General features: G+C 52.9%; 1 protein-coding gene across 2 annotated transcripts in view; it reads left to right on the forward strand.

Annotated features, from left to right (window-relative positions):
* Positions 1-18,205, forward strand: part of Ogdhl (oxoglutarate dehydrogenase L) — a 26,040-nt gene extending 7,835 nt beyond the window's left edge. For both annotated transcript variants that reach the window (NM_001395109.1, XM_039094270.2), the window contains exons 5-24: positions 1,838-1,940; positions 2,295-2,410; positions 2,569-2,723; positions 3,514-3,660; positions 5,089-5,179; positions 7,753-7,932; positions 8,075-8,203; positions 9,516-9,695; positions 10,213-10,365; positions 10,964-11,066; positions 11,518-11,646; positions 12,357-12,507; positions 13,425-13,552; positions 14,481-14,659; positions 14,864-14,935; positions 15,022-15,147; positions 15,244-15,316; positions 16,547-16,710; positions 16,859-17,013; positions 17,618-18,205. In NM_001395109.1, the coding sequence (NP_001382038.1) occupies positions 1,838-1,940; positions 2,295-2,410; positions 2,569-2,723; positions 3,514-3,660; positions 5,089-5,179; positions 7,753-7,932; positions 8,075-8,203; positions 9,516-9,695; positions 10,213-10,365; positions 10,964-11,066; positions 11,518-11,646; positions 12,357-12,507; positions 13,425-13,552; positions 14,481-14,659; positions 14,864-14,935; positions 15,022-15,147; positions 15,244-15,316; positions 16,547-16,710; positions 16,859-17,013; positions 17,618-17,741 (2,658 nt within the window). In that variant the 3' untranslated portion in view covers positions 17,742-18,205. The remainder of the gene's footprint in view (positions 1-1,837; positions 1,941-2,294; positions 2,411-2,568; positions 2,724-3,513; positions 3,661-5,088; positions 5,180-7,752; positions 7,933-8,074; positions 8,204-9,515; positions 9,696-10,212; positions 10,366-10,963; positions 11,067-11,517; positions 11,647-12,356; positions 12,508-13,424; positions 13,553-14,480; positions 14,660-14,863; positions 14,936-15,021; positions 15,148-15,243; positions 15,317-16,546; positions 16,711-16,858; positions 17,014-17,617) is intronic.
* Positions 18,206-19,213: the final 1,008 nt, after the last annotated feature.

Genomic DNA, 19,213 nt, shown 5'->3' on the forward strand with positions numbered 1-19,213 from the left:
GGGTCTTTATTCCCAGCCCTGGCAGTGATCAGCACCCCTGTGCTCTCTGGTCTACTATGCTCCAAGTCAATCTTGGTCATAGTCAGCTTCACTTGTCAACCTGACAGGGCTGGGAAGAGAGAATTCCAGCTGAGGCATTGGCTTGATCAGATTGGCCTGTGGACAAGTCTACAGAGCATTTTTTTCTCTTTTTTAAATTGAATACTTTATATATTTACATTTCAAATGTCATACTTCCCCCCGCCCCCTTCTGTGTGGATGCTCCTTCTCCCTCCCACCTACTCCCACATCAGCACCCTGGCATTTTCTTAATTGCTAATTGATACACGAGGGCCCAGCCTACAGTGGGCAGTGGGTCTGGGTTGTACAGGAAGGGTAGCTGAGCAGGGCTAAGCCGTGATCAAGCCTCCTGTCCTTTGATCCTTTCTGCGGTCTCTGCTTCAGTTCCTGCCTCCAGGTTCTTGCCTTGAATTCCTGGCTTCCCTTGCCTTCATCATGGGTCTGTAAGCTAAATAGTCATTTCCTCCCCAAATTGGTTTTGGTCAGTGTTTTATTACAGCAACAGAAAAGTAACTAGAATAGTCTTATATTTTCCCCGTTCCAGAACCAGGCTTCCTGGGAGTTCTGAGAATGCTCTCCATCAGTCTAGACAGTGGCAGCCATCAGAGCTGGAAGCTGCCTTTTAGAACGATAGCATGCATTATGGATTTATTTTAATACAGCTACGCACTTCAAATGCAGGGCTAAGGGTTTGACCCCATGCATCTGATGACACCTTCTCGTTTCAAAGATGCCAACAATGGATGTTCTCAGAGATGCCATGCAGCGGCTTAGGTGATGTTTCCATAGCCCACACGCAACAGGCTGAGAATAACAATTCCCTGCTGTAGCTACTGACTGGCAATAGGAAAGTTCATGAATTTCCCCTTTAGGGAATATTCCGCTGGCCAAATGGACTCATCCTTCTCTGCTTAGCGATCCTGCTGGGGTTTATTACTGTTTGTCACATCTTACTATTAGTGTCAAATCCTGATTTAGTTTTATAATTAAAATGTTTACAGGGTCCCAAAGTCAAATCTTCAAAATAAGATATTCTTTTTTTTTTTTTTTTTAGATTTATTTATTGTCTATAAGTACACTGTAGCTGTCTTCAGACACACCAGAAGAGGGCATCAGATCTCATTACAGATGGTTGTGAGCCACCATGTGGTTGCTGGGATTTGAACTCAGGACCTCTGGAAGAGCAGTCAGTGCTCTTAACCGCTGAGCCATCTCTCCAGCCCCCAAAATAAGATATTCTTTAAAAGTCTTTGAAATCTTATACCTTCGATCCAATTTCTACAATTCCTACACCGCCCCATCTCTATGCACAGTAACTTTTATATGACTTTTTCTTCATGGTTTATTTTTAGTTTATGATTTCTTGTCATGCCTCTATGCATTAATTTCTGAAGCCCTCTGCCCGATCTTTTAAATCTTCTCTTTATCACTGCTTTTATTACTGTCGTGTCTGTTAATGCACAAGTGCGTACGTAGGAGACCGTGGAAATGGTTCCATAGTAGCAGGTGGGGCTTTTCCTCAGTTTTGTGTGTATTTTCCTTGTCCACAGTCAGATGCTTTGGAAATTCACACTGGTGGTGTACAGCATGTAGCTTCACATGTGGGTCTTTGCTAATGTCTGCCAGCCTCGTATTGCACGTTTGAACTGAGGCTCCCACCATCTGCCATCAGGGATTCACTGTGGGTGACAGCACAGTAGGAGGTGTGACAAGTCAGAACTCTGAGCTTCACATGGAATAAATATCCACCCAGCCTTATCGTTCTTCCTTTCCCTAGATCCGAGGCCACCATGTGGCCCAGCTGGACCCCCTGGGCATCCTGGATGCAGACCTGGACTCCTTTGTGCCCTCGGACTTGATCACAACCATTGATAAATTGGGTAAGAGGCGGGATCCTTCCCTGTCACCTGGCAGTGCCATGCCAGCTGGTGTCTGTGGCCCAACAAGGAGCTTGCTTGGGCCTGGAGCCTAGCAGGAGCCAGCATCTCTCTGTCTGTGGGACTCTTGCTCCCGGGTCCATTTTCTACTCACTATACAGGGTCCCTCCTGCACTAGGGCTTACCACTTGTCCAGACCCACTCATGGCAGGTCCTTCCCTCCCTCCCTCCACCGATGCTTGCTCAGGGCTTCCAGACAGGCCTCAGGGTGGATGCAGTGGGTTCTGCTGAGGTGCTCTCCGTCCCCCGAGCCCAACCTCAGCCTTTCTTTCTCTACTGCCTTGGGCTCCTTTCCAGCCTTCTATGACCTGCAGGAGGCTGATCTGGACAAGGAGTTCCGGCTGCCCACCACTACTTTCATTGGTGGCTCGGAGAACACACTCTCTCTTCGAGAGATCATACGGCGCCTGGAGGTAGGTGGGCTCAGGAAGGCGCGTCTGGCTTAGTTCTAGAGCTCTTGAGCATGTGCAGAGGGATAGATGGAGGGAGGGTACTTCCTTTTTAGTCTCGGACTCTGGAGCCATCACCCCTCTTGCCTGTACCTCATAGACTTTCCCCCTGTCCCCCTTAGAGCACCTACTGCCAGCATATTGGCCTGGAGTTCATGTTTATTAACGATGTGGAGCAGTGCCAGTGGATCAGACAGAAATTTGAAACTCCTGGTGTGATGAAGTTTTCCATCGAGGAGAAGCGGACCCTGCTGGCCAGGCTGGTGCGCTCCATGAGGTCAGCACTACCTGATGGACAGTCTGTGTGGCCGGAGGGCCATGCTTGGTGTCCATGGCAGGGAAACTGGCAGGGCCTAGCAAGGGAAGGCAGGCTGACTTGCTCCCACTGCCGGAGGCCTGCAGAAGGCCTTAGGCAAACCTTGGGGTCATATGCTCAGTTGATTTGATCATCAGAGCCACATAGGTAGGCAGGGATGGGGCTTCGAGAAACACGGCAGCGGAGGTCACACGAGCACAGGCAGAAGTGACAGCCTGTGGCTGTAGGAATGACATGACAGAATGCTGTCCCCAGCATGGGGGTGGGGAGTAGAGTGGGGGTGACAGCACCCCTGGCAGGGGCAGTGCATTATTCCCTGTTGATGCCTTGGAGGAGAGGAGCTGTGGGGGCCTGGAGGAGCACCTGGATGCTGAGTGACTTTCTGAGCAGTGGGTGTAGGCACAACTTAGGTATTGGCCGGATAGAGGTATTTGAGGCTTGCAGGACGGTGGTGGGGCAGGAACACTGAAGGGTGACTTCTTAGGGAAGTTTGATGATGAAGAGGAGAGAGTGGTATCGGGGAATGGGTGGCAGCTAAGGTTTTGGGAAGACCCCCAAGGTGCCCTGCCTTGTGCTTTTCGTTGGGTGAGTGACGCAGTATCCAGGCTGGGTCCTGGACTATACAGGAGGGAGGTGATTTTGCCCTTCCTGTGTCCTAGTCATTTAGCTCCCAGTGCTTGTGAAAATCCCCCAGGAACCCCAACCTCGTCCCTTTCTACCTCTTCTTTCCCCTTACCCTCTCCCCAAACAGGTTTGAAGACTTTTTGGCCAGGAAGTGGTCTTCAGAGAAGCGGTTTGGCCTGGAAGGCTGTGAGGTCATGATCCCTGCTCTCAAGACCATTATCGACAAATCTAGTGAGATGGGGGTTGAAAACGTCATCCTGGGGATGCCACACAGGTAGGACCACTGATTGACCTCGCCAGCGTGCTTGCTTTGAGGGAAAAAGGAGGCGGCAGTCAGGGTGAGGGGCATTGGTGGGATTTGAGGCAATAAAGCAAGGAACTTGATAGGTTCTCAGGGCCGCTGGTCTGGCCTGTTCTTTACTTAGCCAAAGCCACATGCAGCCAAGGCCCCATCAGATTCTCTGGTCATGTTGCTGCTTTCTCCAGGACGGGCAGGACCTCAGACTGTGGGACATGTGTTCGAATCCTGTAGATAAGAAGTCAAGGGTGTGTGTGCGCTTAGGGGATGAGTTGAGTAAATGACCTGAGTTGGCTCCTTTGGACATAGGTCTGTAGAGATGGGTGAACAGTCTGTTTCCCAGCTTAAGGTGACTGTGTTTCACTTGATGAAGACTTGGAATTTTCATTTGCCAGCAGTCTGTGGGACAGAGCTCTGTTGTGCTCTAGAAAGCTGGTTGTGGTTGGGCTAGCACAGGGCTGTGATGTCTAGGGGGCTATAGATGTAGGGGGTGGATAGTTTCTGCCTTAGTGGCCTTTGCGGAGTCTGAGGTTTGTCTGTCGTGGTCCTTTGAGGGGTCTGGTAATGCCCAGTGTCTGGTAGGAGGTTAGGCAGAGCTGTCCCCGTAGCCATGGTGGCATAGAATGCATGGCTTCATGCCTTGGGCTATTAGAATGACAGGAGAAGGTGGCACCTGGAAGACAGAGATGGGTCAGACATCTGCTGGGTGAGCATTTGCCTGGAGGGCTCTCTGGTCAGAGGGGCCCTTGTGGACTGGTTCAGGCTTCCGTGGCATGAATGGTAGCCTCAGGCTGTGAAGGGCTTTGTACAGAGCAGCTGAGGAATGTTCTTTGCTGTGTCTGTGGAGAACTGACGAGGAGGAGGCTCTCCCTTCCTGTGTGGAGCTGAGAATCAGGAGGTCACTGTCACCCTGAAGCCAATGGGCTCTGAAGGGAATGTTGGAGTCACTTATGTGTTCTATCAGGCTTGTGCCCACCCTGCAGTAAGTACCTTGACTAGCGAGTTCAGGCTGGGCTGAAGAATCTGGTTTGTGACTGCCAATTCTTCCGTATTCTCCCCATCTGAGTCCCCTTTGCCCCACCCTGCTCGAAGCTGCTGCTGGCTGGGCTGGAGAGGCACGAGAGACTTAGCATACTAGATTCAGTGTGTGGGAGGTGCCTATGCAATGGGTTGGGTCTTTCTAAGTCATTGATGAGCAGGGAGTCTGCCTGAAGGAAGTTGGCAAACTGGGACTGCCCCAGGGCTTGGTTTCTTGAGGTAGGATTGGAGGATTGGGCCTTCCTTGGGTCCCTGGAGGAAGGGTTCTGATAGGTTCTGTGGCAGGTAGGGAGAATGGCTGTACTTGGCCAGTGTAGGAAGGTGACGATGGTGCCAGGTGACAGCCCTGGACATTCTGGTCCTCAGGGGCAGGCTGAATGTGCTGGCTAATGTGATCCGCAAGGACCTGGAACAGATCTTCTGTCAGTTTGATCCCAAACTGGAAGCAGCAGACGAGGTGGGTGTCATACTGTTCCTGGGGTACCCCAAGACGGCTGGTGCTCCTGGGGTACCTGAAGACAGCTGATGTTCCTGGGGTACCCCGAGAGGGCTGGTGTCTGGGAGGTGGGTGTCATACTGTTCCTGAGGTAACCCCAGAGGGCTGGTGTCTGGGAGGTGGGCTGGGAGAGTTTGGGACTTGAACTGCAAGGCTGACAGACGTGGAAAGAGTCCCAGGGGCTGGGATGCATCAAGTCCCTAAGGCTTTGGGAAGTAGGAGCTGTAATGGATCCTCCAGGCCAACCTTAGCATTGCCAGCTGGTGAAATTGAGGCCCAGAAGGGGGCAGGGGCTTCCCTGAAGTTTCTCCCTTGAGATTTTGTCGCTGAGCCTTTGTGTCCACAGTCCTTTTATCAGCCTTCAATGAATTGCTGGCTCCAGAGAGGCGTGGGTGGACTGATGGGTGGTCCATGGCCCACGAAACTTACTTTCTTGTTTTCACCCTGCGGCTTGCATGCCACTGAGGCTCTTAGCCATGCCAAGCCCTCGGCTATCCTGCCTGCCTTCTCTCCTTGGCTCCACTCAAGTCACCATCCTTACCTGGGCACTGGGTCTGTGCTTCCCACTCCTCTGTCTCCCTGCTTTGTTTCTTCTCTGGCCCCGTGTGTGTGTGTGTGTGTGTGTGTCTGTGTCTGTGCCTGTTCCTGTGTGTCTGTCTGCCTGTGTGTGTTTGTGTGTGTGTGTGTCTGTCTCTGTCTGTGTGTCCGTGTATGTGTCTGTCTCTGTCTGTGTGTCCGTGTGTGTGTGTCTGTATGTGTTGTGTCTGTGTGTAGGGGGGTATGTGTGTTATGTGTGTGTGTCTGTATCTCTGTGTGTCCTTGTGTGTGTGTTGTGTCTGTGTGTTTTATGTCTGTGTGTGTGGTATGTGTATGTGTGTTACGTATCTGTGTTGTGAGTTGTGTATATATTGTCTGTGTCAGTGTGTGTCTGTATCTGTGTCTGTGTGTATATGTCTGTGTGTGAGTCTGTGTGTCCTTATATGTGTGTCTGTGTGTGTTGTGTCTGTGTGTGTTATGTCTGTGTCTGTGTGCCTGCCTGTGTGTGTGTGTTACGTATCTGTGTTGTGAGTTGTGTATATATTGTCTGTGTCAGTGTGTGTCTGTATCTGTGTCTGTCTGTGTCTGTGTCTACTTCTACATCTGGGTATTTGTGTGTCACCCCATGTGTTCATCCATGTCTACATGTTCAATTGTTTTCTTCTGAGAGGGAGGAGAATGTTGTCTCTGAAACCCTTACACCCAGCACAGGTGTTTAGATGGTTAAAGAAACTGGTCCAGGAGCACCTGACACATGGAGCTAGAGCAGGCCTCGTGCCCACATGGCTGGCTTCCCCCCGCAGGGTCTTCCAGCTTCCTGTTCCTGTCGCTCAGCCGCCTTCTCACCTGTAAGCCTCTGTTCGCTCCTCAGTAGAACAGTCACAGAGGACCCTGCCCAGGATGGTGTGAGGAATGAAGAGAGGATTCAGGGGAAAAAAATGAAGTTTTTGTCTGAGTAGCACTTTTTTCTTTCATTTCTTTTCTTTTCTTTCTTTCTCCCTCTTTTTCTTTCTTTCTTTTTTGTAAGATTTAAAAATTGTAAGTATTTTTGAAAGGAAAAAAAATATGATTTGGAAAAGAAAACAGTTTCTCCGTGATACTTCATCCCTGTGGTGTGTTGGTGTATGTGTGCCTGCGTTTGTGGGGAGGTGTTCCCTGCAGACACATATCTTTGTCCAGGAGCCATGAAAACAGCTCGGGGCACTGTAGGTATCTGGCGATTTCACTCACCAAGTCGCCTCTGTTCCGTGCCAGCACGTAAGGAGCTTGCTTTGTTGGCTTCTCGCAGCTGCGGTGCTGTGTGTCAGGACTCTGCCTCCTGTAGTGAGCACTCCAGTCCTAGCAAGCGAGCTCATGACTGTAGCTGTTAGGCCTGAGAGGCGCAGGGGCCTGAGAGGCGCAGGGGCAGACACTGTGGAGCCTCCCCTGGGCCCACCCACTCCACGTGCGGCCCTGCCGGCCCACAGCTGTCTCTCTGTTGGGTTTTCCTTTGCCAATTGGATGGATGCAAAATGATTTAAGTCTAGCATCCTATTTTGAAACAAATCAACTATTTTGAACCTCTGTGGTTCTTGTTCTGAAGAATCCCCTTTTGCTCATTTCCTTGGGACCTTGGCATTTGACTTTACTCATTTGCAAAGCCACTTTGCATATGGAGAGCAATTATCTCTTGCCCTGTGTTTGGCAGACCAGCTTGTTTTCCCCCCTGGGTACTGTGCCTGGATTTCCTTCCCCTTGCTAATGGAAGATTTGTCCTGCCTTCGATATCTTACCACATAGGCACTTTATATATTGTTTAGAAAGTACGCATTCTCCACTCCTGGGTCCTAAAATGTCCTCTAACACGTCTTTGGTTTCATTGATGTGAGGAGTAAGGTAGCCATTGAGCTCTGGTACGATCTAAGAAGCCTGGCAAGTCGGCCTGGCATGGTCATGAGCTGCCCTGCGTCCCACACTGGAGGTGTGGCAGGTTCATCCTATCCCACCCTTACCCTCAGGGCTCTGGTGACGTCAAATACCATCTGGGCATGTACCATGAGAGGATCAACCGTGTCACCAACAGAAACATCACACTGTCGCTGGTGGCCAACCCTTCCCACCTGGAAGCTGTGGACCCTGTGGTTCAGGGGAAGACGAAGGCAGAGCAGTTCTACCGTGGGGATGCTCAGGGTAGGAAGGTGAGTTTCTCTGCGTCCATAGAATGGCACCTAGAAATCAGCCTCTGGGCTGAACGGGGCTCTGAGACCCTGAGGATTTGGAAGAGGAGATGGTGGGCTTCGTAGGGTACAGAATCCTGTTGGTTTATGCCCTGCCATCCAGGTCATGTCCATCCTGGTCCATGGGGATGCCGCCTTTGCCGGCCAGGGGGTCGTCTATGAGACCTTCCATCTCAGCGACCTGCCTTCCTATACCACCAACGGCACCGTGCATGTCGTGGTCAATAACCAGGTAAGGATGTCGGCTCCATGCTAGGCTGCATGCATGAAGTCCAGGCTGTGGGTTGGTGGGAAGTGTGAGGCGGCCGTGGTGTTCACACCACTGCCCCACCGCTTCCCAACACACGTGACTGCGGGTAACGAACCCGATCCTTAGCCCAGCACGGAACCCCAGGCAGGGAGCCTTGTGTCCTAGAATGAGAAATCGGTAGATATATGACATACATGTACTCTATGCACATCTATATGCATTTGTAGACAGTTTTGTAACTACTGGAGGTTACACGCCCATAGACTCAATTGACCATGGATCCAAAATATTCAGACCAGGTGTGTGGGTCCTGCCATTCCAGCTGGTCCTTCACAGAACGTTCATGGACAGTGCGAGCTGTGGGGTGAGATCGTCTCAGAAAATCCAGGGAGAATGCCTGCTTAGCGTATATGAACCTTGGGTTTGAACCACAACATCACACATACGAAAGTATTCAGGAAAAAAAAACCCAAAGACACTAACCTGTATAGAACACGAACAGGCTTTTATTTTTTTGTTCTCTAAAGTTTATAATATAGTGACTGTTTACATATGGTTTACATTGTGTATATGATTAAAGGTGTAGAGACAGATGTAGATTCTATGCAAATTCTGTAGGACTGGGGTCCTGAAAAACTTCTCACAGACACCTAGAGACCCCCATGTGTAGCAGCACAGAGGACAGCACAGTGGCTGGCAGCATGGCTCTAGGTGACCTTGAGCTCTCCTGAGCACACTGGTCTTAGCTGGTAGCCGTGTTCTCCCTCCGGGCAGCTGTCTCCTACGACTAGAAACCCTGTGTCCTCCGCCTCATTGGCAGCAGCATTTAATCTCCCTTGGGTTTTGCTGGGGGGCAGGACTTTAATGAGACTTCCTTATAGATGAGGTCAGTGATGCTGGGCACATCTGGTCAAAAGCTCTGCGGTCCCTCTGGTGGATCCGATCCTCCAGGCCCGTGTACCTGTGCAGCACAGGCGCTGGGAGAAAAGTGGGCCAGCCTCCTCACTGCGGCCACTGCCATCCCATAGCAGCTGCTGTCATAGCTGGTCAAGGACGTGTTGACCGTTACCCCTTCATGTCCTGTATGTCCTAGGTACCCTGATTTCCCTCACTCCCCAGCTCCCTGATTTGCCTGTCACCGTATGTCTAGCTCAAAGTGAGCGGGAATTCTGGGTACAGCAGTGTATGCCTGTAGTTGCAACTACTCTAGATCCCAGGATGGAGTCCAGACGTAATGAAATCCTGTCTCAAAAGAGAGTACACAGAGGGGTACGTCTGTCTTCTGCCCTTGCAGATTGGCTTTACTACAGATCCCCGAATGGCTCGCTCCTCACCTTACCCCACGGATGTGGCGCGGGTGGTTAATGCGCCCATCTTCCACGTGAACGCGGATGACCCAGAAGCCGTGATCTATGTGTGCAGTGTGGCCGCCGAGTGGAGGAACACCTTCAACAAAGATGTTGTTGTAGACCTGGTGGGTCTGGGGTCCTGACTGAGGCCCAGGCAGGGGTGGAGTAGATGGCTTGTTCCTGCTATGATGAGTGTGTTTGGGGGTGCTGGGGCCAGGATGCAGTGAGTAGCCCATTCCTGACCTGCTAAGAAAATTGGGTATGTTTGAGGGTGCTAGCACCAGAGCAGGCTTAGTAGCCCGTCCTTGCCAGTAGCAAACAAACCAGGCGATTTTGAGGTATTGGGGCTAGAGCAGCGATGGGAGCTCTTTTCTGCTGTGCTGATCAAGCTTGGTATATTTGAGGGTGTTCCTGTGTGGTTAAGGCTTCAGTCACAGCTTCAGCACAAGGGCCAGAAATACTTTTAGACTGAGGGTTGGTGTTACCAAGAACCAACAGTCTGTGCGAAGGCCTAGGCATGGAACATTCATTCAGGGACAGGTGAGAGCAGGCCCTCTGCAATGCTTCAGATCAGACCCTGGCCTGCATGTGCACTGTGCTCACAGCCTGTAGTAGGGACTGAACCCCTGGCTGCCCGTGCAGGTCTGTTACCGCCGGCGTGGCCACAATGAGATGGACGAGCCCATGTTCACGCAGCCGCTCATGTACAAGCAGATCCACAAGCAGGTACCCGTGCTGAAGAAGTACGCAGACAAGCTCATCGCCGAGGGTACAGTCACCCTGCAGGAGTTTGAGGTAGGTGGGTGGGACTTGTGGGCATAAACCTCAGGTGGACAAAATGGGAACACGGGATGACTGCAGATGCCGTCAGCCCAGTGCTAGACATCGAAGGTTTAAAGGCGTAGCTGACGTCGTTCCTTGTCTCCAAAAGTCTCTGGGTTTAATAGTCTCAGGAATTTAGGGCATGGGTGCTCCTGGGTGCGCATTGTGACCTACAATAAGCCAAGTTTCAGGCAGGAAACGGATCTTTCTGTAGGGATGTCCCGTAAGGATTCTCCAAATGGTATTCTTGCAGTGGGATCATGCCTAAAATGGTTATAAACATGTTAGTCCTTCTGCCTTTATGGTAGAAGCTCTGAAAGCAAGGTGTGAGTCTCTCCTCTGTCTCCCTGGATCTCCTTCCACAGCACACCCGGGCTCTTCAGGCTTTGCAGTATCTGTCCAGGACCACTCTGAACTCTATCCCTAGGCCTCTGACCATGGCATCTCAATGAACCAAGAAATAGAGTTCTAGAACCTGGTGACGGAGATCAGGGCTTTTGAGCCTGGACTGACTGACCCTCTTGGATGCCTAATGTATGACTGTCCGTCCACACCTTCCTCTCAATTACAGGAAGAAATTGCCAAATATGACCGCATCTGTGAGGAGGCCTACGGCAGGTCCAAGGATAAAAAGATTCTGCATATAAAGCACTGGCTGGACTCGCCCTGGCCTGGTGAGTGTGGCCCGTGAGTCAGGGATGCCCTTGAGCCTCCTCTGAGCGCTGGTGGAGGAAAAGGACTGCGGCTCTGGAGAGCAGCTGCTGCAGACCTAGAAGCTGAGGCCTGCACAGGTGTGAGTGGTCCCTGCAGGTGGAGGAGGTGGCATTAGAGCAAGTGTGGCCACCTGTGCCTTGCAGGGATGGGGTGGGTTGTACTGGGGCGGATGGTACTGGGGGTGTCTACTAAGGGGTCCAAGCTGGGCCAGCTATGACCTCAGGGTTTGGAGTATTAGGGCAGGCGTAGGAGCTATGGCCGAGGCTCTTTATCTGTGGCAGATCCCAAGGAGGACTGATGTCCCTGGAGGTAAGGAATTGCAGCCTTCCTATCCCCGGACAGAAAACTAACCAGGGGTGTCAAAGTCCCCTCACCTCACCACCAGAGTATGAATGGAGTCTGTCCCCTCAGGCTTCTTCAATGTGGATGGGGAGCCCAAGAGCATGACATACCCTACGACGGGCATCCCTGAGGACACGCTGAGCCACATTGGCAATGTGGCCAGCTCTGTGCCCCTGGAGGACTTTAAGATCCACACAGGTAAGGCTGCCGTGCAGGCTCCAACAAAGTTACCTTCAGAGCTGACACTGTGTCCCTCGGGGAGACTTGATGCGATATCAGGGAGAACAGAGACCGTTTCATGTCCCCGCTTAGCCTCTTGGTTTCCTGGTTTGGCTCTCAAAGCCTCGTATGGCTCCTCCCCATGCCACCAGCTCTGCTCCCAGTGACATGAGGAGGTGGGCGTCATGCACACCACATTCCAGCTGGTGCCAGGGTGACGCCTTGGATTGCTGTCTTGAATCTGCCAAAGGCAGCCTCCAGGTTACCCCTGGGCCGTTTAGGGGAACAGGGAAGCTTATAGTAAGATGTCTGTCTCCTCTAGGTAGCTTCTAGGCAGCTCTCACAGTATGCACGAGGTGCCCACTGATGGCACCCATGCCGAGAGCTGCATTCTGGACACAGTGCAGGGGTCTTGCTGGGTGTGTGGTATCTGTTAGCTTAGTCTCCTCTTCTGGAGGGAGGGACAGACCTCCATGGGAGTGTCAGAGGGAATTCTGACCGAGTATATTACCACCTCCTCCTTTGGAGAGGAAGCTCAGATCAGCCCTGGTATGGCTATAGGTTAGGCAGGAGAGTCTGAGGGGACCACCCACGGACTTTGCCTTCTCACTGAGCACACAGCCCAAGGCTCTGGTGTGTCAGCTATCCAGGCCCGAGGCTGAACCGTGTTCCTCACCCCCCGCCCCCAGGTCTCTCTCGCATCCTGCGTGGCCGTGCAGACATGACCAAGAAGCGCACAGTGGACTGGGCCTTGGCAGAGTACATGGCCTTTGGTTCACTGCTGAAGGAGGGCATCCATGTGCGGCTCAGTGGCCAGGATGTGGAGAGGGGCACATTCAGGTGAGGCTGAGACAGGCTGGGCCCTGGTCCCCTGAGTGCTGGTCTTGTCTTCATTGAGTCCATGGATCTCATAACTCAGCAAAACACAGGCATCCCGGGGTTAGCCTTACAGATTTGAAATAGACCTGGCTCTCCAATCCCCCTCTCTCAGAACTCCCTGGGGGAGCGGGGCATTTGTTTGGCTAAATCCATAGCCAGGGCCAAGTTTTGAGACGGGTGCCTTCCCTGACCCTCATATGCCGAGCTGACTGGTTGTTCTAAGCTGGTAGTCACTTGTGGCCCTCAGGAGCCTTTATTTCTATAATTGGTGACTGTGTCAGCCGGAGTTCCCCCTTGCTGCTTGAGTTTTGGGATCTGAGTGAGGACTCATAATTCTTCTAGGTTGGGGCCCTCAGTATTCAGAGTCTTGGCTCAGTGTCATGTTCATTGGCCTCCAGGCCCACAAGCCATTTTTCCATTCCTGGCTCATTTCTGCCAGCCTGACTAAAGCTTGGGATCCAGGCAGCCACCGGTTGCATCCTGAACTGCATGCCAGTCTTTGCTGGGCTTGGGCTTCAACCCGTGGCCCCCTTACTCTTAATCTCGGGGTTTTCACAGTGCTGCCCAACTCCTCCAAGTGGGTGTGGTGGTTGGGATGGTAGGACATGTAAGAGATACTACCTTGAAGATGTGGCCTGCTGGGGTCTTAGGAGGCACCCTGCTTCTGGGATGCTGGCAAGGCAGGTCTGTGTGGGTGGCCGGCAGTCAGGGAGCAGGGCTGGTAAGACACTGTGGGAAAGGAACATGATGCTGCGTAACCTTGGTGTGGCCGTTTCATAGGGCCTGATAGGCGCTTCTGGACATAACGAGACCTACCTACCTGCTGCTGCCCTGTGACAGCCTCCTTGCTCTGTCCCTCTCCTGAATTCTCTCCGCAGCCACCGGCACCATGTTCTTCACGACCAGGACGTTGACCGGAGGACGTGTGTCCCAATGAATCACCTGTGGCCTGACCAGGCCCCCTACACTGTGTGCAATAGCTCCCTCTCAGAGTATGGAGTTCTAGGTGGGTGGGCGGCTCACTGGCGTGCCTCAGCGTCTGGGAGGGCAATCTCGGAGAGTGGGAAGGAGGACAGAGATACTCGGATGGCCCTGAGGAAATGTGGTGGCACCATTTCTTTCCAGAGACATCTGGGAAATGAAGTCATGTCCCACATGGGCCAACAGGCATCTCAGCTGGGGAAAGGGGATATTTGCTTGTTTTCTTTCTGTTTGCCATCTCTGTTGGGGTTTGTTTCTCTGTGTAACAGCTCTGACTGCCCTGGAACTCGTAGATCAGGCTGACCTAAAATTGACACAGGGCCACCAGCCTCTGCCTCCCGAGTGTGGGGACTAAAGGTGTGCACTGCCACACCCAGCTTGCTTTATTTTCTGTATGATACCTAAACTCTTCCCCCAGATGCAAGGCACAGAGTGTCCATGCAAAAGCCCAGGAGAGTCCATAGCAGTTTGTAGCTATGGACCACCTAGCAGAAGCCATGAACACATGGTCTCAAGCCACCTTCTCTATCCTCCACCCCAGGAGCCCAGTGCTGGGGTTCACCTGTGCCTCCCCTTGGCTTACCTGAAGCCAGCACTCTTGCCCTTTTACTTCTGGGGCTTCAGCCCCACCTGTGGGAGTTGCCTGTGGGCTTGGGCCTTTCCCAGGAGCTTCGCACGGTTTTCAGGGGTCTTTTTGGCTGATGGTCTATGTGGTGTCCCCAAGGGCCACATACAGATGTACATGGCTACATATAGTGTAGGAAAAGCTTCCACATCCAGGAACGCACATCCTGGCCTCTGAGGCCCAGGGAGCTCCTGCCCCTTTCTGGCGTATTGGGAAGGTCCAGTCGGGACTGGTAGCATATACTGAGGAAAGGCTGGATTTAACTGGAACCACTGCTGCTTGGTGACATTGCACTGAGCTCTGTCTTGTCTTGATGTCCTTTGCTTAGGCTTTGAGCTGGGCTATGCCATGGCCAGCCCCAACGCCCTGGTCCTCTGGGAAGCTCAGTTTGGTGATTTCCACAACACAGCCCAGTGTATCATTGACCAGTTCATCAGCACCGGCCAGGCCAAGTGGGTGCGGCACAATGGCATCGTACTTCTGCTGCCCCACGGCATGGAGGGCATGGTGAGGGCTGGAGGCCCTCGCAGGCCTACCACAGGAGGGCAGGGTCACCCTGGATGCCTTGAAATGCCTTTCAGGCCCTCGGGACTTGTGATCCAGACTCGTGGGCGAGGTGGGAACGGGCACAGACAGGGTTGTCTCGAAGCCATCTGGACACAGCCAGCCTGAGGTTTCTGCAGACTCAGTCTGGGTCACGCGTGCTTTCAGGGTCCAGAGCACTCCTCAGCGAGGCCAGAGAGGTTCCTGCAAATGAGCAACGACGACTCAGACGCCTACCCTGTGAGTGCTGGCTGCTGTCCCCAGGCGGGGAGCGGAGACCAGGCGTGGGGTGCCGCTCCTAGCCACCCACCGGCTGTTCGCTGCAGGTGTTCACCGAGGACTTCGAGGTGAGCCAGCTCTATGACTGCAACTGGATCGTGGTGAACTGCTCTACACCGGCTAGCTACTTCCACGTGCTGCGCCGGCAGGTCCTGCTGCCCTTCCGCAAGCCTGTGAGCCGCCCTAGCCTTCCAGCACCGTGACGGTGCAAGGGTTGGATGTGGGGACCCATAGATGGAGCTCCTGGCGGCTGGCTTTTTGCCTTCCAGCTCATCGTCTTCACACCCAAGTCTCTGCTGAGGCACCCTGATGCCAAGTCCAGCTTTGACCAGATGGTGTCCGGTATGTGTCTGATCTGGGCCGGGCGGGTCTCCTTCACTGGGGTGGTGACCTGCGTGGTCTAGTGGCTGATGTGTGGACTCTGCCCCTGGAGCTCCTTTTGTCTTCTCAGTCTCTGTCCTCATTGTCCCCCCACAGCAGCTCCTGTCCCGGTCCTCACCTGTGACAGCATTGGGAGATTGTCACCTTGGCTAGATCAGATCACTTGGAATAAGCTCCAGGGTCCGGGGAGTTGGCGGGCTCTCTTACCTGTCAGTAATGGGAGGCAGAGCAGTGCCCTGTTTGCTGAATTCTGAGTGTCACACACTCATTTTCTACCTATAGTTTCACTCATGGACCAAATAGGCATCACGGGGAACCTGTGCGTCCCTCCAGGAAACAGGGCCAGGAAGGCGCATGAAGCCTTGGAGGGTGACCCGGTCAGGGCGGCACAAGAATGAAGCCTGTGGCCAACGGCAGATCTGGCTTGGCTGAGTCCTGAGTAGAGACTGTATTTAGCTAGTCAGGGCCTCAGCAGCATGGACACTTGAGTTTATTGTTGTGTGGTTTGTTTTTTTTTTTTTTTTCTACGTTGTTTTTGCTTGTGTGTCTGTTGTGGGAAGGCAGCTGTAGTGGACGGTCAGATCCCAGTGCGACTGGCCCCCTGGGAGACTGGTAGCTCTGTCCTACTGCTGTCAGCAGCTGCCCTCTGTGTTTCGGTACCCTGGGAGGGGTGGTGACACAGGGACATCACAACAGCTCTCTGAGGAGTTTTAGAGCACGCTGACTTCAGGAAGGGGAAATGGCCAGGACTGGGAGATCGAGGCTCTGCTATGGGTCTAGGGAGGAGTGTCAGTGGCCTCCCAACCACTCAGTTTGGCACATGGGGACGGGTGCCATGTGTAATGTGGGCACAACTGGGGGAGGGGTTCCAGATCTGGAGCAGGATGGTGCAATCGTGGGCCCTCACGGTACCTTCTCTGTCCTTCGGGGCCCTTTCCATCCCTGCACCCCAATACCTTGAATGTGTTCCAGAGCCTGCTCTTGTCCACAGACCTGCCTCCCCTCCCCCTTTGACCACGCAGGGTATCATCTCCCCTTTCATCCATCTCTGGGATCAAAAGCTGTCTCGTGGAATCAGCCCGGCCTGAATCAGCTCAGTAGCTGGGAAGGACCCAGGGACGGTTGGGGTGCTCTGAGTCCCGTTGCCCTTCTGGGTGCTGATATCCCTGAGGTGCCCGGTCCACCCTTTAGGAACTAGCTTCCAGCGGATGATTCCAGAAGACGGCCCCGCGGCACAGTCTCCTGAGCGCGTAGAGCGGCTCATCTTCTGCACAGGGAAGGTGTACTACGACCTGGTAAAGGAGCGCAGCAGCCAGGGCCTGGAGAAGCAAGTGGCCATCACACGCCTGGAGCAGGTTTGCCGAGGGTCTTGCCTCTGTAGCGATAGACAAGGTCAGCTCACCCGCCCCGGGCTCAGGCATGTGTGCGTGACTGACGAGCACAGAGCAGGCCCCGTTCATGTTGTCGCTCCTTGACTGTGCCTTTGTATCTCTGCCTCCCCAGATCTCTCCATTCCCTTTCGACCTGATCATGCGGGAGGCAGAGAAGTACTCAGGAGCTGAGCTGGTGTGGTGTCAGGAAGAGCATAAGAACATGGGTTATTACGACTACATCAGTCCACGCTTCATGACTCTCCTTGGCCACTCCCGGCCCATATGGTACTGGACTAGAGAGCTCGATGTCTACCTCCCACCTCTGCTAGCCTAGGTTTTCCTGCCGTATTGGCAGTGCCACTGAGAACCAGCCTTCTCTGGCAAGCATTCAAGCCCCTGCAGGTTCTGAGCTCTCTCTGTCTACAGGTTAGCACTTCAGGGTTGGGGGATTGCCAGTGGGACCTTTAAGGATAGTAAACCAGGATCAAATCTCAGACCCTCTTGTGTGACTTGGATGACCTCCCTTTAGTGTTGGCCCCTAGGCTTGCTACTGCCTCCCCTCTGCCAGAATGCAGTAGTACAGCGGTGTGTGCAGGCCAGCCCCCTGAGGTGCCTAGCAGGTGGCAGCCACTGGTGCTCAGTGTGGGCATCTTTGTCTTCATGAAGATGGTGGCAGGGATGAGAATCGTGGAAACAGCCCAAAGTGTGTTTGCTTTCAAAGTCTGTGTCTCCATGGTCACGGAGTGGGCAACTTCTGTGTCCTGTGGCTGGGTAGCTGAATTTGGTGTAGGCCCACAGCAAGGGCCTCTAAGTAGAGGACCGCCCAGGCAGGCAGTCTTCACGCCTGTGACCCTACCAGCCCTTCTCTGAGCTGACTCTCCTCCTCCAGGTATGTTGGCCGGGAACCAGCAGCCGCGCCAGCCACTGGAAATAAGAATACTCACTTGGTGTCGCTGAGGAAGTTTCTGGATACCGCCTTCAACCTGAAGGCCTTCGAGGGCAAGACGTTTTAGAACGAGGCCACGTGTGCTCAGATCTTGCTGGGGGAAGTTATCTGGAAACTCCGGGGCTCCAGATGAACCACATTCATGTAGCAATTGGGACCAAAGAGTAGCACTGTAGGCTTTGGTCTCTGTTAGACCATAGCCTTCCTTACATGGATGGGACATAGATGGCCAGCCCTGCTAACCTTTCTGGATGTGTGTGTGTGTGTGTGTGTGTGTGTGTGTGTGTGTGTGTGTGTGTGTGTTGGTGGTTTCTTTAGCTTTACTGGTCATGTCCCTAGACAGCCACTGCTCCCATCCTGGCAGACTTAGTTCCGATCACCCCACTGTCTTCACCTGTCAATTCAGAGATGCTCTCTGCTGTGATCTTGGAAGTAGAGAGCTCAGCCCTAACAGCAGGTGAAGCTCAGCCACACCACGGGATGCAGTGAGGTGTGGAGACCAAAGCGTAGAGGAATAAAGACTTAAGAAAGCCCTGTTGTCCTCCTTTCGTACCGTGGGGCTGGGGAGGGGTGTCCGGGAGAGAAACATGTCTGCTCCACAGATTCCCCCTTGAGCTACAGGCAGGCAGGACCTTCCTGCTTCTCCCTTGCTGAGTCTGCCCCTGCTAAGATGCTGGGGGGGCCCAGGCGGGGACACTAGGACTTTGTACAGATGGTTGCTGTGTCCTCTCCCCAGAGTGCCTCCTTGGAACTAGATGCCAGGACCTCCAGGTGTGGCTTCATGCCACTTGGGAGATGTATGTGTGGTTCCTTCTGTTTTCTCCTCTCCCCTCCCCATCTTTCTTATGGAACCTGAGGTCTGCACATGCTAGCATGTCTACTGCTGAGGGACAGCTGTAGGCGTGGCTTTACTTTTTGTTAAGGTGTTTACAGTGTCACATATGCATGCCTGCTACTCTCTCTCCTGTCGTCCTGTGCCTCCTGTCTCTTCCCCATCCTCACAGATTTCTCTTTCAAGTCCTTATCTTTTTTGTTTTATTTGATGAGTCATCAAGATTAATCCCAGGTATTTGTGACTGGGTCAGGAGCTATTCATTGGAGCTCTGTGGACTTAGAGGGCATATAGTTAAGACTGAGGTCTGTCCCAAATCTATTGACAGTGTGTATGGTTTCTCTGTTTCTGTGTCTCTCTGTCTCTGTCTGTCTCTGTCTCTCTCTCTGTCTCTCTGTCTCTCTGTCTCTCTGTCTCTCTGTCTCTCTGTCTCTCTCTCTCTCTCTCTCTCTCTCTGGTTTGGTCTTTTTATGGTACTGGAAATTTAGTCCAGAGCCTTGCATATGTCGAGAATTCGTTTTGCTCCTGAAGTATATTTCCAACACACGACAATGGATTAGTTCACTGGGTTAGGGGGTCTGTTGGAGAAAAGCGCTGGCACTATCAGCCTCAGGAAAAGTTCCTTGTTTTCAAGAGGAGAAGGAGGAGGAGGAAGAGGAGGAGGAGGAGGAGGCCTATAGGAATAAGATAATCTTACCTAGAATAGA

The sequence above is a fragment of the Rattus norvegicus genome, chromosome 16, assembly GCF_036323735.1.
Source record: "Rattus norvegicus strain BN/NHsdMcwi chromosome 16, GRCr8, whole genome shotgun sequence".
NCBI lineage: Eukaryota > Metazoa > Chordata > Mammalia > Rodentia > Muridae > Rattus > Rattus norvegicus.